Genomic DNA, 20,572 nt, shown 5'->3' with positions numbered 1-20,572 from the left:
TCTAGCAGTTCCGGTTTGACCATTCCGTTCCCTTTTTCAAACTCCACTTCTTTTCATATAGCAATCCCTAATCAAAGAGAGAACAATATCCATTTCAAAACATTTCTAACGGATTCCTTGGTTCGGACCGACGAAGTAATGGCACTCGATTATTATCAACCCGAGTGCAATCTTTTTCTGTCGGTAAGGATTGCACCAGAGCACCTTCTACTTCTAATAGGCCATGAACTATAGATAGAGAAGAATCATTCTGAGCGAGTCCATAAGAAGCGACCCACTTTTTCATCGGTTCCGGGGGAAGACCAAAGATCTTGCGCGACCGGTCCGCCAGAAAAACTCAAAAGAGAAAGAAGTCTCGTTAATCTCTTCATGCTCGTTCCAAGTTCGAAGTACCGTTTGGCCAAAGAAAAAGCCGCTTCCTGACACGATTGCCTGTTTATATAGATAGATATAGGATCTATGGGGTTATTACTTAGAAGTCTATTTTGTACAAGACCCCCTCCTATCTGATAGAAAAGGGTCCCATGATCCCGAGCCGGTCTTATCTTGGCTCGCAAACCCCAAGTTTGTCTATGAAGAGCTAATCTAATTGTATTAGTTTCTATAATGGATTTCTTATGTGGAATACTAATGGATAGGGCCTCGTTGCTAAGTGCTACAAGATCTAGTGCACTGGAACTCGTGGTTATGGACCCGAATCCTTTAGTATGGAACATTGTCTTTTCCAAGTAAAAACCCCTAGTATATGAAAGAATGAAAAGGTGCTTTCGTTCTTGTGGAATAAGAAGCCCTCGTACCTTAATGAAAGGAAAATAGGAATTTTTCGTTAGGTATTTGACCAAATAGGATCGTCCAGTTCCTATAGAACCCATCACTAAAATACCCGATAGGGCTAAGCGGAACGAAAAGGGTTTTCCATAAGATGGTAAATGAAAACGATTAGCCCCACACGAGGTTTGGGAATAAGTGATTGTCTGATAATGAGCAAGGAATATACGTCTTTCTGCTAAAGAGCATCTATTAAACTCATAATTCATTAGATCCTTGTTAGCAATGTCAACTAGGTATCATAAGTAAATGGATCCCGGTTGTTCAATCCTTTGATAACCAAGGTCATTCTTTGCTAAAGAGAAATGATCACTATGGGTCAGACTCAATAGAATTGGATCCATTCCAAATAGCGAGAATTAGGATTCTTGATCCCTCTCAATCTCTCTTTCAATTCGAGGATCCAGAGAGGTGTTTTCATAGTCATCTCCGAATATTTGCCATCTCCGAATATTTGCCATCTCCGAATATTTTCGATTTCATTTTTCTATGATATGTCTTTCTATATGAAAATTGGTTATTTACGATGTACGATGATCCCTGTTAAGCATCCATGGCTGAATGGTTAAAGCGCCCAACTCATAATTGGTAAATTTGCGGGTTCAATTCCTGCTGGATGCACGCGAACGGGAACGTTCCATAAGTCTATTGGAACTGGCTCTCTATCTATGGAATCTCATCCATCATCCATACATAACGAATTGGTATGGTATATTCATACCATAACATAAGAACAATAAGAACTCGAATTCTTATCGATACTGGAACTCAGAGCATAGGAGGGAAAGTCGATTTATGGATGGAATCAAATACGCAGTATTTACAGAAAAGAGTCTTCGTTTATTGGGAAAGAATCAATATACTTCTAATGTCGAATCGGGATTCACTAAGACAGAAATAAAGCATTGGGTCGAACTCTTCTTTGGTGTTAAGGTAGTAGCTGTGAATAGCCATCGACTACCCGGAAAGGGTAGAAGAATGGGACCTATTCTGGGACATACAATGCATTACAGACGTATGATCATTACCCTTCAACCGGGTTATTCTATTCCACTTCTAGATAGAGAAACGAACTAAAGGAGAATACTTAATAATACGGCGAAACATTTATACAAAACACCTATCCCGAGCACACGCAAGGGAACCGTAGACAGGCAAGTGAAATCCAATCCACGAAATAAATTGATCCATGGACGGCACCGTTGTGGTAAAGGTCGTAATGCCAGAGGAATCATTACCGCAAGGCATAGAGGGGGAGGTCATAAGCGCCTATACCGTAAAATCGATTTTCGACGGAATCAAAAAGACATATCTGGTAGAATCGTAACCATAGAATACGACCCTAATCGAAATGCATACATTTGTCTCATACACTATGGGGATGGTGAGAAGAGATATATTTTACATCCCAGAGGGGCTATAATTGGAGATACTATTGTTTCTGGTACAAAAGTTCCTATATCAATGGGAAATGCCCTACCTTTGAGTGCGGTTTGAACTATTGATTTACGTAATTGGAAGTAACCAATTAGGTTTACGACGAAACCTAGAAATCGATCACTGATCCAATTTGACTACCTCTACGGGATAGACCTCAACAGAAAACTGTTGAGTAACGGCAGCAAGTGATTGAGTTCAGTAGTTCCTCATAGAAAATTATTGACTCTAGAGATATGGTAATATGGAGAAGACAAAATTGTTTGAAGCACGCACAGAACCGGAAGCGCCCCTTGTTTCAAAGAGAGGAGGACGGGTTATTCACATTTAATTTGATGGTCAGAGGCGAATTGAAAGCTAAGCAGTGGTAATTAAGACCCCCGGGTGAAAATAGGGATGTCTCCTACGTTACCCATAATATGTGGAAGTATCGACGTAATTTCATAGAGTCATTCGATCTGAATGCTACATGAAGAACATAAGCCAGATGACGGAACGCGGAGACCTAGGATGTAGAAGATCATAACATGAGCGATTCGGCAGATTTGGATTCCTTTTCTATATATCCACTCATGTGGTACTTCATCATACGATTCATATAAGATCCATCTGTCTAGAGATCGTCATATACATCTAGAAAGCCGTATGCTTTGGAAGAAGCTTGTACAGTTTGGGAAGGGGTTTTTTGAGAAAAAAGAAGAATCTACTTCAACCGATATGCCCTTAGGCACGGCCATACATAACATAGAAATCACACGTGGAAGGGGTGGGCAATTAGCTAGAGCAGCAGGTGCTGTAGCGAAACTGATTGCAAAAGAGGGTAAATTGGCCACTTTAAGATTACCATCTGGGGAGGTCCGTTTGGTATCCCAAAACTGCTTAGCAACAGTCGGACAAGTGGGTAATGTTGGGGTGAACCAAAAAAGTTTGGGTAGAGCCGGATCTAAGTGTTGGCTAGGTAAACGCCCCGTAGTAAGAGGGGTAGTTATGAACCCTGTGGACCACCCCCATGGGGGCGGTGAAGGGAAAGCCCCCATTGGTAGAAAAAAACCCACAACCCCTTGGGGTTATCCTGCGCTTGGAAGAAGAACTAGGAAAAGGAAAAAATATAGTGATAGTTTTATTCTTCGTCGCCGTAAGTAAATACGTAACTAGGAATATGGAAAATTGCATTTTTGGAATTTGCAATAATGCGATGGGCGAACGACGGGAATTGAACCCGCGCATGGTGGATTCACAATCCACTGCCTTGATCCACTTGGCTACATCCGCCCCTTATCCAGCTAAAGGATTTTCTCTTTTTTCCATTCATCATTATTCTATTTATTCTGACCTCCATACCTCGATCGAGATAGTGGACATAGGATGCCACTCTTTAAAATGAAAAAAAGGAGTAATCAGCTGTGACACGAAAAAAAACGAATCCTTTTGTAGCTCGTCATTTATTGGCAAAAATCGAAAAGGTTAATATGAAGGAGGAGAAAGAAATTATAGTAACGTGGTCCCGGGCATCTAGCATTCTACCCGCAATGGTTGGCCATACAATCGCGATTCATAATGGAAAGGAACATATACCTATTTACATAACAAATCCTATGGTAGGTCGCAAATTGGGGGAATTCGTGCCTACTCGGCATTTCACGAGTTATGAAAGTGCAAGAAAAGATACTAAATCTCGTCGTTAACTGAATTCAGAATAGAAAGATTCAGAATAAACAAAGAAATAATTGGATTCAAATAAAGTAAAGATAGACGGGTAATAACCTTATTTATGACAAGTTTCAAATTGGTAAAGTATACCCCTAGGATAAAGAAGAAGAAGAACGAGCTAAGGAAACTCGCAAGAAAAGTTCCAACTGATCGTCTACTTAAATTCGAACGGGTTTTCAAAGCACAAAAACGCATACATATGTCTGTTTTCAAAGCACAAAGAGTTCTTGATGAGATTCGCTGGCGTTACTACGAGGAAACCGTTATGATACTGAACCTCATGCCTTATCGAGCGTCTTATCCCATCTTAAAGTTGGTTTATTCGGCAGCAGCAAATGCTACTCATTATAGGGATTTCGACAAAGCGAATTTATTCATCACTAAAGCCGAAGTCAGTAGGGGTACTATTATGAAAAAATTCAGACCTCGAGCTCGAGGACGTAGTTATTCTATAAAAAAAACCATGTGTCATATAACAATTGTACTAAATATAGTAAAGAAATCTAAATAATCTTTAGATCAATCCAAGATTTCGATTCCCAATAAAAAAAGAAATAGAATAGAAAAATATGGGACAAAAAATAAATCCACTCGGTTTCAGACTTGGTACAACCCAAAATCACCATTCCTTTTGGTTCGCACAACCAAAAAATTATTCTGAAGGTCTACAGGAAGATAAAAAAATACGGAATTGTATCAAGAACTATATACAACAGAATAGGAAAAAAGGCTCGAATAGAAAAATAGAATCAGACTCAAGTTCTGAAGTAATTACACATATAGAAATTCAAAAAGAAATTGATACAATCCACGTCATAATCCATATTGGATTCCCCAATTTATTAAAGAAAAAGGGAGCAATCGAAGAATTAGAGAAAGATCTCCAAAAGGAAGTTAATTCTGTAAACCAGAGACTTAATATTGCTATCGAAAAGGTTAAAGAACCTTATAGACAACCTAATATTCTTGCAGAATATATAGCTTTCCAATTAAAAAATAGAGTTTCATTCCGAAAAGCAATGAAAAAAGCCATTGAATTAACTAAAAAAGCAGACATAAAGGGAGTAAAAATCAAAATTGCGGGTCGTCTAGCAGGGAAAGAAATTGCACGTGCCGAATGCATCAAAAAGGGCAGACTGCCCCTACAAACAATTCGCGCTAAAATTGATTATTGCTGCTATCCAATTCGAACTATCTATGGAGTATTAGGTGTAAAAATTTGGATATTCGTAGAAGAAGAATAACTAACCCAGTCTTCCCATTCTCCCAAAATCCCTAAAAAAAGAAGAAATTATATCTCTTTCTATAAGATTTAATGAAAATTGATAAATCTTTTAATATAATTGCTATGCTTAGTGTGTGACTCGTTAGTTTTTTCTTTAGGGTCAAAAATGAGGATTTATAAAAAAAAATGGGCTGAACCCTACTAAAAATAGAAAAAAACTTAGTAATTCTAGAAAATTAACTAATAACCAACCTATTGCTTCGTATTGTCGAGATCCTAACTAAGAACCAGTCACTATGTGAATAAATACATCTATAAAAAATGAGTAGATCTATCATATAGTTGTAGCAACTGCATTTTTTTCTCTACAAAAGAAACCTGATTTTAGGCTGTGAAGCAAAACTAAAGGGATGTGGATAAAAGGAGGGATGATAGATAGAAGGAAGAAGAATAAGAAAGATATAGGATTCCAATGTGTATGGTCTATGAATTACATCATAAAAAAAAAGCAATGTGATAAAGCATCAATATAATAAAATAATAAAAAAAGAGAGAATTCGAAATCGTAACTTTTGAAATAACAAATCAAAATTTAAAGAAATAAAAAAGAGCAGCCCGCGTTAATAAAACTGAGAAAATTGACTCGGAAAGAAATTTTTTGGAAGCTCCATTGCAGGATTCAAACCTAACCATTAAAGGAGAAGCAGTGGGAACGAGAAAACCTATGACGGCATCGGATTTTATTGAAAAGAATCCTAACACTTCATTGGGTGGGATGGCGGAACAAACCAAAAAAGTGGCTTTATTTGATAAGATTCTAAATTAACAAATAAGACAGGAAAGAGTAAATATTCGCCCGCGAAATCCTTATTGGATTAGAATACTTTACCACGATTCAATAAGAATAAAAATAAGGAGATTCCAAAAAAAATATTATGGAATTAGAGAAATTCGCACGCTTTCTCATTTAATTCGCGAGGAGCTGGATGAGAAGAAACTCTCATGTCCAGTTTTGCAGTAGAGATGGAACTAAGAAAGAACCGTCGACTATAACCCCAAAAGAACTAGATTTCGTAAACAACATAGAGGAAGAATGAAGGGAAAATCCTGCCGAGGCAATCGTATTTGTTTTGGTAGATATGCTCTTCAAGTACTTGAACCCGCTTGGATCACCGCAAGACAGATAGAAGCAGGACGAAGAGCAATGACACGATATGCACGTCGTGGTGGAAAAATATGGGTGCGTATATTTCCCGACAAACCGGTTACAATGAGACCCACAGAAACACGTATGGGCTCGGGAAAGGGATCCCCCGAATATTGGGTAGCCGTTGTTAAACCAGGTAGAATACTTTATGAAATGAGCGGAGTATCCGAAACTGTAGCTAGAGCAGCTATCTCTATAGCTGCCAGTAAAATGCCCATACGAAGTCAATTTCTTCGATTAGAGATATAGAACCCCAAAAAGGAGTATTTAAGATAAAAAACCCCAGGTTTTTCTTTCTAGAAAGACAATATTTCTTTCATCCTTTTGCATTGAAATAACAAATTGAAATCAAAATAATATGATTCAACCTCAGACCCTTTTAAATGTAGCAGATAACAGTGGAGCTAGAAAATTGATGTGTATTCGAGTCATAGGAGCCGCTGGTAATCAGCGATATGCTCGTATTGGTGATGTTATTGTTGCTGTAATCAAAGACGCAGTGCCCCAAATGCCTCTAGAAAGATCCGAAGTAATTCGAGCTGTAATTGTACGTACATGTAAAGAATTCAAATGCGAAGATGGTATAATAATACGCTATGATGACAATGCAGCAGTTATCATTGATCAAAAAGGAAATCCAAAAGGAACTCGAGTTTTTGGCGCGATTGCCGAAGAATTGAGAGAATTGAATTTTACTAAAATAGTTTCATTAGCTCCTGAAGTATTATAAACACTAGTAGACGAGATATAGATCAAAGAAAAAATTAGTAGATTGTGTCTCACGTATATGCTTTAAAATCTAAAATTAAAAGAAAAAGGAAAACATGTTGATTATAGAAAAATTAGGAGGAACCTAGAATTAGAGTCTTATGGGCAAGGACACTATTGCTGATTTACTAACCTCTATAAGAAACGCAGACATGAATAAAAAAGGAACTGTTCGAGTAGTATCCACAAATATTACCGAAAACATTGTTAAAATACTTCTACGAGAGGGTTTTATTGAAAGTGTTCGGAAACATCAGGAAAGTAACAGATATTTCTTGGTTTCAACTTTGCGACATCAAAAGAGAAAGACTAGAAAGGGAATATATAGAACTAGAACCTCTTTAAAGCGTATCAGCCGACCTGGCTTACGAATTTATGTCAACTATCAAGGAATTCCTAAGGTTTTGGGCGGAATGGGAATTGCTATTCTTTCTACCTCTCGAGGTATAATGACAGATCGAGAAGCTCGACTAAACAGAATTGGGGGAGAAGTCTTATGTTATATATGGTAATGGCCCCACCTATAGTACCCGAATTCTATCTCGAACTTCCTATTTTGAAAATAAAAATTGAAAAATAGGAGAAAAAAAAATATGACAGAAAAAAAAAATATGACAGAAAAAAAAAAACCGAGAGAAGCAAAAGTCACTTTCGAAGGTTTAGTTACGGAAGCCCTACCCAACGGAATGTTCCGCGTTCGCCTAGAGAATGACACCATCATCCTGGGCTATATTTCAGGAAAGATCCGGTCTAGCTCTATACGAATACTGATGGGGGATAGGGTCAAAATTGAAGTAAGTCGTTATGACTCCAGCAAGGGGCGTATAATTTATAGACTTCCCCATAAGGATTCGAAGCGTACCGAAGACTCGAAGGATACTGAAGATTTGAAGGATACCAAAGATTCAAAGGATTAGGTTTTTCTAGGGTAATAACTTCCAAGTTTCAAAATTTAAGTGAAGAGACTCATTTTTTCCAAAAGAATAGATTCATAGTTTAAGAAAGGAATACCTATATATGAAAATAAGAGCTTCCGTTCGTAAAATTTGTACAAAATGTCGACTGATTCGCAGGCGTGGACGAATTAGAGTCATTTGTTCCAATCCGAAGCATAAACAAAGACAGGGGTAATCTTTCGAAAAAGGAGCTTTTCTTTCTAAAAAGTAAAAAAAAGTACCTACGGAAATGTCCAAATTCCAAATAAAAAAATGAGAGTAAAGGATATATTTTACCCTGAAACGGATATCTTTGTATCTTTTTTTCTTTTTGTTATTTCTAACTCATATTTATGAGATAATAAAATATGACAAAAGCTATACCAAAAATAGGTTCACGTAAGAAAGTGCGTATTGGTTTGCGTAGGAATGCCCGTTTTAGTTTACGGAAGAGTGCACGTAGAATAACAAAAGGGGTTATTCATGTTCAAGCCAGTTTCAACAATACCATTATAACCGTTACAGACCCACAAGGTCGGGTGGTTTTCTGGTCCTCTGCAGGTACTTGTGGATTCAAAAGCTCACGAAAAGCATCACCCTATGCTGGTCAAAGAACAGCAGTAGATGCTATTCGTACAGTGGGTTTGCAACGAGCAGAAGTTATGGTAAAAGGTGCTGGTAGCGGAAGAGACGCCGCATTACGAGCCATTGCTAAAAGTGGTGTACGGTTAAGTTGTATACGCGATGTAACACCTATGCCGCATAATGGATGTCGACCTCCTAAAAAAAGACGTCTGTAAAAGAATTAAACCGCTTTCAAGAGAAATAAACGATTCAATGATCAAATAATAATACTAGTCCGTTATGGTTCGAGAGGAGGTAACAGGATCCACCCAAACACTAGAGTGGAAGTGTGTTGAATCAAGAGTAGATAGTAAGCGTCTTTATTATGGTCGTTTCATTCTGTCCCCGCTTAGAAAAGGTCAAGCGGATACTGTCGGTATTGCCTTGCGAAGAGCTTTACTTGGAGAAATAGAAGGAACGTGTATCACACGCGCCAAATTTGGGAATGTGCCACACGAATATTCTACAATAGTAGGTATTGAAGAATCCATACAAGAAATTTTACTAAATTTGAAAGAAATTGTATTGAGAAGTAATCTCTATGGAGTTAGAGACGCATCAATTTGCGTCAAAGGTCCTAGATACATAACCGCTCAAGATATAATCTTACCGCCTTCCGTAGAAATCGTTGATACGACACAACCTATAGCTAACTTGAGAGAGCCGATTGATTTCTATATTGAGTTACAGATCAAGAGAGATCGCGGATATCATACGGAACTCAGAAAGAACTCTCAAGATGGAAGTTATCCTATAGATGCTGTATCCATGCCTGTTCGAAATGTGAATTATAGTATTTTTTCTTGTGGGAATGGAAATGAAAAACATGAGATACTTTTTCTAGAAATATGGACGAATGGAAGTTTAACTCCTAAAGAAGCGCTTTATGAAGCTTCTCGTAATTTGATTGATTTATTTCTTCCTTTTCTACACGCAGAGGAAGAGGGCACTAGTTTCGAAGAAAATAAAAACAGATTTACTCCACCCCTTTTAACCTTTCAAAAAAGATTCACTAATCTAAAGAAAAACAAAAAAGGAATTCCATTGAATTGTATTTTTATTGATCAATTAGAATTGCCTTCTAGAACGTATAATTGTCTCAAAAGGGCCAATATACATACACTATTGGACCTTTTGAGTAAGACTGAAGAGGATCTTATGCGAATTGAAAGTTTTCGTATGGAAGATGGAAAACTTATATGGGACACTCTCGAGAAGCATCTCCCAATTGATTTACTTAAGAACAAGTTCTCGCTTTAAATCCATTGCAATTTTTTCCTCTTTTTCTTTTTTTTTGAATTAGAATAAAAAGAAAAAAAAGCAATTTTGCATCTTTGGCACAATCTATATTTTCGCGAAATGGATCATAATAAAATGGATTTTAGGTATCTAGGGAAGATTCACTTGGAAGTAACTATTTCCTAGATACCCATGCAGGGGGCTTCGCGGTTGAATGAATCAACTCGAAAAATCCCTAAAAAAGACCTAAAGTTAAGGATTTATCAATGGGTAATGTTGCTCCAATACCTAACCAAAGAGCTACTGCAGTACCGAGTAAAAAAACGGTCGTAGCTACTGGGCGACGAAATGGATTTTGGAATTTATTGACATTCTCTAGAAAGGGTACTGTCAATAAGCCCGTTGGCACAGAAACCATTAAGAGAACGCCCAATAACTTATTGGGTACTGTACGGAGTATTTGAAATACGGGAAAGAAGTACCACTCGGGTAATATTTCCAGAGGAGTTGCAAACGGATCCGCCGGTTCACCAATCATTGACGGCTCGAGAACCGCTAAACCTACATTACACGCAATAGTACCTAGAATTACTACTGGAAAAATGTATAAAAGATCGTTGGGCCACGCGGGTTCCCCGTAATAATTATGTCCCATCCCTTTAGCTAATTTTGCTCTTAATACAGGATCATTTAAGTCAGGTTTCTTTGTTATTGGGATAGGTGAATTCTTTAGGATCCATCCCCCAAAGGAACCGGACATGAGAATTTTTCATCATCCGGCTCGAGCAAGAATGAAAGAAATAAGACCGTGGAGAATCCACAATAGAATAGGGTATATAATGACTCAATGACTCAAGGCAAGAAAAGCTTTATCAGATTATCTTTTCCGAAGTTGCGCCTATAACTACTCATTGAAAAGAATCCTATTCTTATGCGTAAATGCTCAATATCCAAGTGGGCTTACAAATTTGATCATGATCAATTGCTTTGTGGATTGTCTCTTGATTAGTTGGTGTTTATCCCCTCAATATCGCAAGTTTCTTACATCCAAACAAAGTATTTACTTGTTACTAATAAAAAATCAAAAAGTTTAGCCTACGTTCTTCCTTAGATCCCTTCTTTTACTCCGATAGTATTGCGGATCGAAATCGATGCAAAGAAAATGAATGCATTTCCATACTATAATAAAAAGTATGTGTAATAAATATAGAATTGGATCATATCACATGACTTATTCCATTTATACTCTATGGGATCTTACGGAGCCTGCTCATGGATGACATGGTTGGGGTATGATCATAGAAAATATTCTCCTCGAGTGAACCAGCCTATCCTTCCTAGATAGGGGACTTACGTGTTGATTGGATGCGGAGACACCTTTGGTCGTGAATTCTAATGTGGCAGATCCAATTCTCTATCTGCATGGCCAAATTAATAATTCAAGTCACACACTCCCATAATCCGCCTTATTTTCTTTCGTAAAATTAACTTCAACTATAACTATTTGTATCAAAATAGTTCGAAGTTGAAGAGAAGTATCCAAATGACATGTCTTATTGTAAAATAAGATATGTTTGTAGCAATGAAATACCACAACCTACCCTATATGATATATGAGAATTAGAATTCTCTATGATATGCTTTCCCTATAAAGGACCCGAAATACCTTGCTTACGTATCATTGGAAAGTGCATTAACATAAATACGGCAGTAAGCAGAGGTAGTACAAAGGTATGTAAACTATAAAAACGAGTCAAAGTGGATTGGCCCACACTAGCACTTCCACGTAATAATTCCACTAAAGGGGATCCTATTACTGGAATCGCGTCAGGTACACCTGTCACAATTTTGACTGCCCAATAACCAATTTGATCCCAAGGCAAAGAATAACCAGTTACACCAAATGATGCAGTCAATACAGCCAAAACCACACCTGTGACCCAAGTTAATTCACGGGGTTTTTTAAATCCACCTGTGAGATACACACGAAATACGTGCAGGATCATCATTAGAACCATCATACTTGCTGACCATCGATGAACTGATCGGATTAACCAACCAAAGTTGGCCTCCGTCATTATATATTGAACGGAGGAAAAAGCCTCTGTAACGGTTGGTCGGTAGTAAAAAGTCATAGCAAAACCGGTAGCGACTTGTACTAGAAAACAAGTAAGTGTAATTCCCCCTAAACAATAAAATATGTTTACATGAGGAGGAACATATTTACTAGTTATATCATCAGCAATTGCCTGAATCTCAAGACGTTCCTCAAACCAATCATATACTTTATTGAGATAGGTAACTAGCCCGATTCCCCCTCCGAGAACCGTATATGAAAATTTCATCTCGTACGGCTCAAGCAGAAACACACAAATTTTCAACGGATATTAGAAAAAAAAGTTCAAAACTTCACCAGCCACGGTATTCGATCGATTTGCCTTGAAGATATGAAATAAGAAAAATCCAGAATTTCTTCTTTGTGATGATAATGCCAAAAAATCTCAAGTTGGCTCATCTGTCTTTCTTTCCCGTATGTTGATCATTAGAGGCCTCTTGACTTTTCTCTTCCCTATTTTTTATTTATTTGATTTTTTTACTTGTAAAAAAATCAAATAAAAATTTATAGTGGTTTTCTGATAGAAATTTTCTTGTTGCGATCCTATGAATCAGTTCAATTAAAACCTTAGATTCATACTAGAGCCACGATGATTGAGTCTCAAGCTAAACAAAAGGCAAGGGTTCTTCGAATAAAAACCGCTTGATGATCATTTATTGAAAGAGAAAAAAATTGTCTTTTGGGCAAACAAAATTGGAAGGAAGAAAATTTCTTTTTTTATTAAGAACTACTTGAATTTTTTTTTTCAGTCTGGTTGCGAGGTCTAAATAGTGAGTATGAATCATAGTTCCATTTTTTTTCTTGATCCACTCTATGTATTTCGTGTTCCAGATACTAGAATAAATAATATCCGACGAATTAGAATCATCTTGATAGAGATAACAGGCCCTTTCTATGTATTATCAATAGGATCAATTCTAACAAGTCACACACTCATATTCCAGAGATACCGAAACAAAAAAATCCACGGTCGAACTACCAGAATGTCTAGAAATGTGAAGCTTAAAGTAGAAAGGCTTTTTTTGGATGGAAAAACTATGACTTCATAGTTTTTGTTAGTAGAAACCTAATTCGTTAAAATTCCGTCCAGTAAAACAGAAGAATTATAAATTTCTAAAATGATAGATAGGAATATCGCGAATAAAGCCATTGCGACCCCCATAAAAGGAGTAGTCCCCCAACCCGGAGCTACTTTCCCATATTCCGAATTCAAGGGTTTCAATAAACTACCTGCGCCAGTCCGTTTTGGCTTAGGTCTAGAACTATCTTCAACGGTTTGTGTAGCCATAAATTCTATTTAATCATTGGTGTTGACTTTGTATACTATTCCGTTGTAGTTGTAAATACACGATCTTTTCCTAGATCCATTGTAATCTTGAAATTCTATAAAAATGGAAACAGCAACTTTAGTCGCCATCTCCATATCTGGTTTACTTGTAAGCTTTACTGGGTATGCCTTATATACCGCGTTTGGGCAACCCTCTCAACAATTAAGAGATCCATTCGAAGAACATGGGGACTAATTGAAGTAAGAAGTCTCCCCTCTGGGGGACTTCTTACTTCAATGAAATTATTTATTTCCTTCAATTAAATTATTTCATTTTTTAGTCGGAACCTTAGGTGGTTCTCGGAAGAAGATAGCGAAAAAAATTATCCCTAAAGTCGAAACTAAAAGGAACGTATAAACCAATGCTTCCATAGATTCGATCCTGGTTTATTTACAATTATAACTTCCACACCTATTCACTTATCATTTGGGAGCATTTCCCATATAAAAAAAGAAAAAGAGTCAAAGAAAGGACAGGAGATGTTTCTCATGTCAAATCAAAAAAGAGAGGTGAAAGATACCATAGCAATGTGGTATCAGGCTGCCTGTCTCTTTGTAGTTGGATCTCCAACTTTTTGGAATGTTCCAAATTCAACTTGAGCATCCAAGTCTGGATCAATACCAGCAAAAACATCTCGGAACAAGGTTCGAGCGCCATGCCAAATGTGTCCGAAAAAGAAGAGCAAAGCAAAGGTAGCATGACCAAAAGTGAACCAACCCCTTGGACTGCTGCGAAAAACACCATCTGATTTCAAAGTAGCTCGATCTAATTCAAAAATTTCCCCTAATTGAGCACGCCGCGCATATTTTTTTACAGTAGCAGGATCAGAATAACTTACTCCATTAAGTTCGCCACCATAGAACTCCACCGTTACCCCTACTTGTTCAACACTATATTTGGATTCTGCTCTTCTAAAAGGAACGTCCGCTCTCACAATTCCCTCTTCATCTACCAAAACTACCGGAAATGTTTCAAAAAAAGTAGGCATACGACGTACAAAAAGCTCGCGTCCTTCTTTATCTCTAAAGACGGGATGTCCTAACCATCCAACAGCTATTCCATCCCCATTGTCCATTGAGCCTGCTCTGAATAATCCCCCCTTTGCCGGATTATTACCAATATAATCATAAAAGGCTAATTTTTCGGGAATTTTAGACCAAGCTTCTGACAAACTAAGATTTTCGGCTAACCCATCGCTAACTCTTCGATATATTTCTTGCTGAAAGTATCCCTGATCCCACTGATAACGAGTAGGCCCAAATAATTCGATTGGGGTAGTTGCCGATCCATACCACATAGTTCCGGCAACTACGAAAGCAGCAAAAAAAACAGCAGCGATACTACTGGAAAGTACAGTTTCAATATTGCCCATACGTAATCCTTTGTATAGACGTTGCGGCGGACGGACACTAAGATGGAATAGGCCCGCTAATATGCCCAATGTACCCGCAGCAATATGATGCGAAGCTATTCCTCCCGGAACGAAAGGATCAAAACCTTCTGCACCCCACGCAGGATTTACAGCTTGTACTTTTCCAGTTAGTCCGTAAGGATCGGACACCCATATCCCAGGGCCATATAAACCCGTTACATGAAATGCACCAAAGCCAAAACAAGCCACCCCTGCAAGAAATAAATGAATTCCAAAGATCTTGGGCAAATCCAAAGAAGGTTTTCCCGTCCGCTCATCACAGAATATTTCTAGGTCCCAATATACCCAATGCCAGATAGCTGCCAAGAAACACAAGCCAGAAAACACAATATGCGCACCTGCTACACCTTCATAACTCCAAATACCCGGATTCGTTACAGTTCCTCCTGAAATACTCCAACCACCCCACGAATTGGTTATTCCTAAACGAGTCATGAAGGGGATGACGAACATACCTTGTCTCCACATTGGATCCAGAACAGGATCAGAGGGATCAAAAACCGCTAATTCGTATAAAGCCATCGAGCCAGCCCAACCAGAAACTAGAGCTGTGTGCATTATATGCACCGAAAGCAATCGACCCGGATCATTCAATACGACAGTATGAACACGATACCAAGGCAAACCCATGGAAATACCCCTTTAGCAAAGAAAAATAGACACGATGTCGCTTTATTTTATCGCATTGGAAAAAACTATCCATACACTATCCCTATGTACCTAACCCTTCCAGGGGATTCTATGTCAGAAAGCGTAAATATTTATTTCATTCCATTAAAAATAACAAGCCAATTCTGTTTGTAAGAAGAAAGAGAAGCAGATCTATTCTATACTCGATAAGTGCCAATATGCAATGGGTAGCTTGGGCTATTTGGGAAAACTAAGAATAGATCCTTAATCCCTCTTTGTTTATCATTCGAATCACGGATTCCTTTTTCTTTATTCAATCTGTCTTACCTTCCTTATATGTATAATCTTTCAATCTATGTATTAATAGAATCTATAGTATTCTTATAGAATAAGAAAAAAATGAAGATAATAAACTCTGGATTCTTTCTTTCTCTTCCATTCTTACGTTTCCATATTAAAGTGTAGTTTTCTTACTTAAATTTAATAATATTAATCTAATATGCCCATTGGTGTTCCAAAAGTACCTTACCGGATTCCCGGAGATGAAGAAGCGACTTGGGTTGACTTATACAATGTTATGTATCGAGAAAGGACACTTTTTTTAGGTCAAGAGATTCGTTGCGAGATCACGAATCATATTACGGGTCTGATGGTATATCTCAGTATAGAAGATGGAATTAGCGATATTTTTTTGTTTATAAACTCCCCTGGCGGGTGGCTAATCTCAGGAATGGCGATTTTTGATACGATGCAAACGGTGACACCTGATATATATACAATATGCCTCGGAATAGCCGCCTCCATGGCCTCCTTCATTCTGCTTGGAGGAGAACCCACCAAGCGTATAGCATTCCCTCACGCTAGGATTATGCTTCACCAACCTGCTAGTGCTTATTATCGGGCAAGGACACCAGAATTTTTACTAGAAGTGGAAGAGTTACACAAAGTTCGCGAAATGATCACAAGGGTTTATGCACTAAGAACAGGCAAGCCTTTTTGGGTTGTATCCGAAGACATGGAAAGGGATGTTTTTATGTCAGCAGACGAAGCCAAAGCTTATGGACTTGTCGATATTGTAGGGGATGAAATGATTGACGAGCACTGCGATACTGATCCAGTGTGGTTTCCAGAAATGTTTAAGGATTGGTAGTGGCTGGATTTCTTGTAAATTTATTTCAAACCTAAATTCGGATTTTATGCTATTTTATAGAAAATAGAAATACTTCATGATGATGAATCATCAGGTTAAGATCGATCTAAACCAATCCATTTTTTCTATATACATACGACATGCCAACGGTTAAACAACTTATTAGAAATGCAAGACAGCCAATACGAAATGCTAGAAAATCGGCCGCGCTTAAGGGATGTCCTCAGCGTCGAGGAACATGTGCTAGGGTGTATGTGCGACTCGTTCAGATCATGAGTTCAAACAAATAAGAAAATTTTTGAAGTATCCATGATCGGTACCAATGAATCGGATAGAGCTTCTCTATCCTAGATTTCTATGGTATATGGAATTTATGGTTTCCTTTGGTGCAAATTCAATCATCTAGATTGGAATTGCAAGAAGCAATTCCTCCATTGGTAGCAAATGGTTATCCATTAAGCGGAGGAAATAGTAATAAAAAGAAAAAGGTTTCTGCTCCTTTATCTTAAAAGAACGGACTAAAGGGCCAGCTACTTAGTCAACTTTCATAATTAAATACCGTCACTGTATGAATAACTCTTATTGTGAAAAGAGCTATTTACTCTATAATGGATAGGTAGAGCCAAAGAATGTGAACTATACAAGTTCACAATACCTTTTGATGAAATGAAAGAAAGGGCTCCGGTGTATAGAGAGGGCCTCGCCGTTTAAAAGGGAACCATAGAAACGATGGAACCCACTGTTTTTTTAATATCGTTAGAATTTGTTATTTCTATGCGAAATAAGTGAAGAGAATAGAATAAAAAATCGTGGTTGGGAAGGTTATAGTAGCAAAAGCCATTGGAATTAATATTTTATATATCGGAATAATTCGTTTTGTTATTAATGGGAAAAAAGAGGGTTAAAAAGAAGAGAAATCATTAGTTATTCATTAAGGTTAATTTGATTCAATGACCAGAGTTCCGCGAGGATATATAGCTCGAAGACGACGAACAAAAATGCGTTCATTTGCCTCAAACTTTAGAGGGGCTCATTTAAGACTTAATCGAATGATTACTCAACAAGTAAGAAGAGCTTTTGTTTCTTCTCATCGAGATAGAGGCAGGCAAAAGAGGGATTTTCGTCGTTTGTGGATCACTCGGATAAACGCAGCAACACGGGTATATAACGTATTCGATAGTTATAGTAAATTAATACACAATCTGTACAAGAAGGAATTGATTCTTAATCGTAAAATGCTTGCACAAGTAGCTGTATCAAATCCAAATAATCTTTACACGATTTCCAATAAAATAAAGACCATCAATTAAAGGGATAAAAAAGTAATATACAGGAATAATTAAAAACGAATTCCCGGAGAGGGAACTCCGGGAAGATACAATAAATTAAGATTAAGTGGTAGGAATCAACGAGCATGTTGCAATAAATAAAAAAACTATTTCTTTTTTCCCATTTTTCTTTCTTATAACAAACACAAGAATCAAAACTGGATTACTTTCTTTATATATGAGTCTGACCCTTTCGAATAAAACATCAACAATCGGAACTTAAGTTTCGATTGTTGTTTCTTAAATTCTGGTTGGAGTTTCTTAAGTTTCGATTGGAATTGAACTTTTGTGTTAATTGAGGAATATGTCTATTTTTTCTGTGTCTAGGACCAGTAATTATTGAAATTGACTGGGCTTGAAATTGCTTCTCATTCTCATAGTTACGAAATGGTAAGAAAGATAAAATACGAGCCTGTTTTATAGCAAGAGTAATTAATCGTTGTTGTTTCAAGGTTAATCTATTTATTCGTCTGGATAATATTTTTCCTTGTTCACTAATAAATCGATTAATTAAACTCATGTTTCTATAATCAATTCGATCCCCCGGGCCTATTCGAGAACGCCTACGAAAAGGTTGTTTGGATTTACGAAAAGGTTGTTTGAATTTACGAAAAGGTTGCTTTGATTTATGAAAAGTTTGTTTGGATTTACGAAAGGGTTGCTTAAATTTATGAAAAGGTTGTTTAGATATATACATGATTTATTCCTTATTTAAAAATTTGAAAAAAAAAATGGATTTCTTTATTTTATTAATTTTGGATCCAGAAGAAGTAGTCTTTCTTTGGTCCATATATTATTTAATTCATATACTATATATAAAAATAAAAACCCTCTATACATATGAAATAATATCTACCTAAAATCAGATGAGTTGATTTGTATTTTGTGTTCCATCTATGTTCTATATATTTAATAAGAAGTTCTTACTCTTTCTGTTCTTTGGAAAAATTGAACACACGATGCTCCTATTTCTTTATTTCATTATGAGTCGTATGCTTGCGACAATAACGACAAAATTTTCTTAATTCTAATTGTCCGGGTGTATTGTGGCGATTCTTTTGAGTACTATATCTAGAAATCCCCGTCGATTCCTTATTGGTACCCTTTCGAACACAATTAATACATTCCAAAATAACTCGGATTCTAACATCTTTGCCCTTGGCCATGAACCTCCTTTCCTTTTTGGATCGACTTAACTTAATTCTTATACCTATTCTTTTATTCTTCTATTTTGGATCCAAAGAAGAAGAATAAAATCCATAGAAGCTCCTAACTAAAAATGCGATTTCTAAAGATTTTGTTGTAATTCTTCGAATTCTCTAACGAATCCAATAGAATAAAAAATTTTTGAAATTCGTAAATTAAGTAATAAAAAATAGAGAAATAATTAAAGAATACAATCCTTATCCATCTTTTCTTTCTTTTTGCTTCATATACTAAAAAAGAATTCAAAAAGGGAAAATTTTCGTCATGTCATGTCACGAAGAATTCTATCTCTCGCATAGGAATAACTAGAATTAAAAAAAAGGGAATGACAAAGCATCTGGGAATAAACGATTGATTTCTATCAATAAACCTGCTAAAGCCCCAAACCATAGAGTACTTAGCACGGGTGCTACAGAGAGATATGTTTTTATATCCCGCATTGAAAATCCTCCTTCCGTATTGGAATACATATATGATCAGATACTCTTGCCCAAGATCCTTTGTATTTCTTTTGTTTAGGCGAAATTCCTAACTAAAAAAACAAAATCAATATTCTATATATATAGAATGAATCATAATAGACGAGATTTTCCTATCCCTAAAAAAGATGACCCCTTCTTCCTATACATTACTAAGGAATAGGAATCGTTCTTTTCTAGGTGAAATTCGACTGGATTTTAGATGTATACCCTTCCCTTCCTTGATTATATGAGACCAAAAACAAGAAATGACAAGAAAGTTCTATATAGATAGAGAAATAGAAGAAAATTACGATGTGGAAAACAAGAAAGGAATTATGTACAATCCCCTTGTAGAACAATTTGGAAAAGGGATGTAGCGCAGCTTGGTAGCGCGTTTGTTTTGGGTACAAAATGTCACAGGTTCAAATCCTGTCATCCCTACCTATTAATTCTCTCTTCTTTATGGGCAGTAGTGGGGAGATCAATTAAAGTGGGTATAACTTGAATTTGTGGATACTATACGGACGTGAGACACGTTAGGAGTAGAAAAGGATTTGCTTTTTGTTTTGAGAGCGCTCTTAGTTCAGTTTGGTAGAACGCGGGTCTCCAAAACCCGATGTCGTAGGTTCAAATCCTACAGAGCGTGATTCCATATATCTTATGTCAAAACAGAGTAAAATAACTTAAAAAAACAAAGTAGAATTGCAATTCCAATTTGACCTCCTCCAGACCAGAGAAGAGAGGAGGTCAATCAAAAAAGAAATATTACTCAATCAAAGATCCAACTGATCCCCACGCCTGTATTGCAAATACGCAGTCACGAATAATCCCGCTAAAGTAATAGGAATTAGGCCTAAGACGATTCCAAATAGAAAAACTTCAATCATTTCGATTTGTTCGAGGGGATAAAAAAAAAAGAGGTACGATCTATCTCTAAATAATAGTCTA

The 20,572-nt window shown here is 36.9% G+C and overlaps 25 protein-coding genes and 4 non-coding genes across 30 annotated transcripts. All coding sequences in view use genetic code 11, as the record gives it.

Moving 5' to 3' along the window:
• The first annotated feature begins 1,375 nt into the window (after nucleotides 1-1,375).
• trnI-CAU lies at nucleotides 1,376-1,449 on the top strand. Its single transcript has one exon. It is a non-coding gene; the product is annotated as a tRNA-Ile (tRNA).
• A 174-nt stretch (nucleotides 1,450-1,623) lies between these two features.
• On the top strand, nucleotides 1,624-1,905 carry rpl23 (ribosomal protein L23). The gene has a single exon. It carries the CDS (start codon nucleotides 1,624-1,626, stop codon nucleotides 1,903-1,905), a length of 282 nt encoding a protein of 93 aa, YP_009172182.1.
• Nucleotides 1,906-1,923: 18 nt separating this feature from the next.
• rpl2 (ribosomal protein L2) lies at nucleotides 1,924-3,408 on the top strand. The gene is given in 2 exon segments: nucleotides 1,924-2,316; nucleotides 2,977-3,408. Coding segments are annotated over 2 exon segments (825 nt in total).
• A 55-nt stretch (nucleotides 3,409-3,463) lies between these two features.
• Nucleotides 3,464-3,538, bottom strand: trnH-GUG. Its single transcript has one exon. It is a non-coding gene; the product is annotated as a tRNA-His (tRNA).
• A 130-nt stretch (nucleotides 3,539-3,668) lies between these two features.
• On the top strand, nucleotides 3,669-3,950 carry rps19 (ribosomal protein S19). The gene has a single exon. It carries the CDS (start codon nucleotides 3,669-3,671, stop codon nucleotides 3,948-3,950), a length of 282 nt encoding a protein of 93 aa, YP_009172180.1.
• Nucleotides 3,951-4,036: 86 nt separating this feature from the next.
• On the top strand, nucleotides 4,037-4,486 carry rpl22 (ribosomal protein L22). Its single transcript has one exon. It carries the CDS (start codon nucleotides 4,037-4,039, stop codon nucleotides 4,484-4,486), a length of 450 nt encoding a protein of 149 aa, YP_009172179.1.
• Nucleotides 4,487-4,544: 58 nt separating this feature from the next.
• On the top strand, nucleotides 4,545-5,219 carry rps3 (ribosomal protein S3). The gene has a single exon. It carries the CDS (start codon nucleotides 4,545-4,547, stop codon nucleotides 5,217-5,219), a length of 675 nt encoding a protein of 224 aa, YP_009172178.1.
• Nucleotides 5,220-5,323: 104 nt separating this feature from the next.
• Nucleotides 5,324-6,656, top strand: rpl16 (ribosomal protein L16). The gene is made up of 2 exons: nucleotides 5,324-5,332; nucleotides 6,255-6,656. Exons 1-2 carry the CDS (start codon nucleotides 5,324-5,326, stop codon nucleotides 6,654-6,656), a joined length of 411 nt encoding a protein of 136 aa, YP_009172177.1.
• Nucleotides 6,657-6,765: 109 nt separating this feature from the next.
• On the top strand, nucleotides 6,766-7,137 carry rpl14 (ribosomal protein L14). Its single transcript has one exon. The coding sequence runs from the start codon at nucleotides 6,766-6,768 to the stop codon at nucleotides 7,135-7,137; it is 372 nt and encodes a 123-aa protein (YP_009172176.1).
• A 139-nt stretch (nucleotides 7,138-7,276) lies between these two features.
• On the top strand, nucleotides 7,277-7,687 carry rps8 (ribosomal protein S8). The gene has a single exon. The coding sequence runs from the start codon at nucleotides 7,277-7,279 to the stop codon at nucleotides 7,685-7,687; it is 411 nt and encodes a 136-aa protein (YP_009172175.1).
• Nucleotides 7,688-7,768: 81 nt separating this feature from the next.
• infA (translational initiation factor 1) lies at nucleotides 7,769-8,092 on the top strand. The gene has a single exon. It carries the CDS (start codon nucleotides 7,769-7,771, stop codon nucleotides 8,090-8,092), a length of 324 nt encoding a protein of 107 aa, YP_009172174.1.
• A 100-nt stretch (nucleotides 8,093-8,192) lies between these two features.
• On the top strand, nucleotides 8,193-8,306 carry rpl36 (ribosomal protein L36). The gene has a single exon. The coding sequence runs from the start codon at nucleotides 8,193-8,195 to the stop codon at nucleotides 8,304-8,306; it is 114 nt and encodes a 37-aa protein (YP_009172173.1).
• A 172-nt stretch (nucleotides 8,307-8,478) lies between these two features.
• rps11 (ribosomal protein S11) lies at nucleotides 8,479-8,910 on the top strand. The gene has a single exon. It carries the CDS (start codon nucleotides 8,479-8,481, stop codon nucleotides 8,908-8,910), a length of 432 nt encoding a protein of 143 aa, YP_009172172.1.
• Nucleotides 8,911-8,974: 64 nt separating this feature from the next.
• On the top strand, nucleotides 8,975-9,994 carry rpoA (RNA polymerase alpha subunit). The gene has a single exon. It carries the CDS (start codon nucleotides 8,975-8,977, stop codon nucleotides 9,992-9,994), a length of 1,020 nt encoding a protein of 339 aa, YP_009172171.1.
• Nucleotides 9,995-10,208: 214 nt separating this feature from the next.
• petD (cytochrome b6/f complex subunit IV) lies at nucleotides 10,209-11,431 on the bottom strand. The gene is made up of 2 exons: nucleotides 11,424-11,431; nucleotides 10,209-10,683 (listed from the first exon to the last, which is right to left on the bottom strand). The coding sequence occupies exons 1-2, from the start codon at nucleotides 11,429-11,431 to the stop codon at nucleotides 10,209-10,211; spliced, it is 483 nt and encodes a 160-aa protein (YP_009172170.1).
• Nucleotides 11,432-11,619: 188 nt separating this feature from the next.
• On the bottom strand, nucleotides 11,620-13,026 carry petB (cytochrome b6). Its single transcript has 2 exons — nucleotides 13,021-13,026; nucleotides 11,620-12,267 (listed from the first exon to the last, which is right to left on the bottom strand). Exons 1-2 carry the CDS (start codon nucleotides 13,024-13,026, stop codon nucleotides 11,620-11,622), a joined length of 654 nt encoding a protein of 217 aa, YP_009172169.1.
• Nucleotides 13,027-13,155: 129 nt separating this feature from the next.
• On the bottom strand, nucleotides 13,156-13,377 carry psbH (photosystem II phosphoprotein). Its single transcript has one exon. It carries the CDS (start codon nucleotides 13,375-13,377, stop codon nucleotides 13,156-13,158), a length of 222 nt encoding a protein of 73 aa, YP_009172168.1.
• A 103-nt stretch (nucleotides 13,378-13,480) lies between these two features.
• psbN (photosystem II protein N) lies at nucleotides 13,481-13,612 on the top strand. The gene has a single exon. The coding sequence runs from the start codon at nucleotides 13,481-13,483 to the stop codon at nucleotides 13,610-13,612; it is 132 nt and encodes a 43-aa protein (YP_009172167.1).
• Nucleotides 13,613-13,686: 74 nt separating this feature from the next.
• Nucleotides 13,687-13,788, bottom strand: psbT (photosystem II protein T). Its single transcript has one exon. It carries the CDS (start codon nucleotides 13,786-13,788, stop codon nucleotides 13,687-13,689), a length of 102 nt encoding a protein of 33 aa, YP_009172166.1.
• Nucleotides 13,789-13,952: 164 nt separating this feature from the next.
• Nucleotides 13,953-15,479, bottom strand: psbB (photosystem II CP47 chlorophyll apoprotein). Its single transcript has one exon. The coding sequence runs from the start codon at nucleotides 15,477-15,479 to the stop codon at nucleotides 13,953-13,955; it is 1,527 nt and encodes a 508-aa protein (YP_009172165.1).
• Nucleotides 15,480-15,978: 499 nt separating this feature from the next.
• On the top strand, nucleotides 15,979-16,629 carry clpP (clp protease proteolytic subunit). The gene has a single exon. The coding sequence runs from the start codon at nucleotides 15,979-15,981 to the stop codon at nucleotides 16,627-16,629; it is 651 nt and encodes a 216-aa protein (YP_009172164.1).
• A 140-nt stretch (nucleotides 16,630-16,769) lies between these two features.
• Nucleotides 16,770-16,883, top strand: rps12 (ribosomal protein S12; one part of a trans-spliced gene, as the record gives it; the record has 2 gene entries for this part). Coding sequences YP_009172163.1 and YP_009172119.1 both cover nucleotides 16,770-16,883 — 114 coding nt within the window.
• Nucleotides 16,884-17,579: 696 nt separating this feature from the next.
• Nucleotides 17,580-17,939, top strand: rpl20 (ribosomal protein L20). The gene has a single exon. It carries the CDS (start codon nucleotides 17,580-17,582, stop codon nucleotides 17,937-17,939), a length of 360 nt encoding a protein of 119 aa, YP_009172162.1.
• Nucleotides 17,940-18,162: 223 nt separating this feature from the next.
• On the bottom strand, nucleotides 18,163-18,654 carry rps18 (ribosomal protein S18). The gene has a single exon. The coding sequence runs from the start codon at nucleotides 18,652-18,654 to the stop codon at nucleotides 18,163-18,165; it is 492 nt and encodes a 163-aa protein (YP_009172161.1).
• Nucleotides 18,655-18,922: 268 nt separating this feature from the next.
• rpl33 (ribosomal protein L33) lies at nucleotides 18,923-19,123 on the bottom strand. The gene has a single exon. The coding sequence runs from the start codon at nucleotides 19,121-19,123 to the stop codon at nucleotides 18,923-18,925; it is 201 nt and encodes a 66-aa protein (YP_009172160.1).
• Nucleotides 19,124-19,474: 351 nt separating this feature from the next.
• psaJ (photosystem I subunit IX) lies at nucleotides 19,475-19,603 on the bottom strand. Its single transcript has one exon. The coding sequence runs from the start codon at nucleotides 19,601-19,603 to the stop codon at nucleotides 19,475-19,477; it is 129 nt and encodes a 42-aa protein (YP_009172159.1).
• A 387-nt stretch (nucleotides 19,604-19,990) lies between these two features.
• Nucleotides 19,991-20,065, top strand: trnP-UGG. The gene has a single exon. It is a non-coding gene; the product is annotated as a tRNA-Pro (tRNA).
• A 131-nt stretch (nucleotides 20,066-20,196) lies between these two features.
• On the top strand, nucleotides 20,197-20,270 carry trnW-CCA. Its single transcript has one exon. It is a non-coding gene; the product is annotated as a tRNA-Trp (tRNA).
• Nucleotides 20,271-20,397: 127 nt separating this feature from the next.
• On the bottom strand, nucleotides 20,398-20,511 carry petG (cytochrome b6/f complex subunit V). Its single transcript has one exon. It carries the CDS (start codon nucleotides 20,509-20,511, stop codon nucleotides 20,398-20,400), a length of 114 nt encoding a protein of 37 aa, YP_009172158.1.
• Nucleotides 20,512-20,572: the final 61 nt, after the last annotated feature.

This window comes from Setaria viridis, chloroplast, assembly GCF_005286985.2.
Source record: "Setaria viridis chloroplast, complete genome".
Taxonomy (NCBI): Eukaryota; Viridiplantae; Streptophyta; class Magnoliopsida; order Poales; family Poaceae; genus Setaria; species Setaria viridis.
This window is presented reverse-complemented; position numbering and strand designations above follow the sequence as displayed.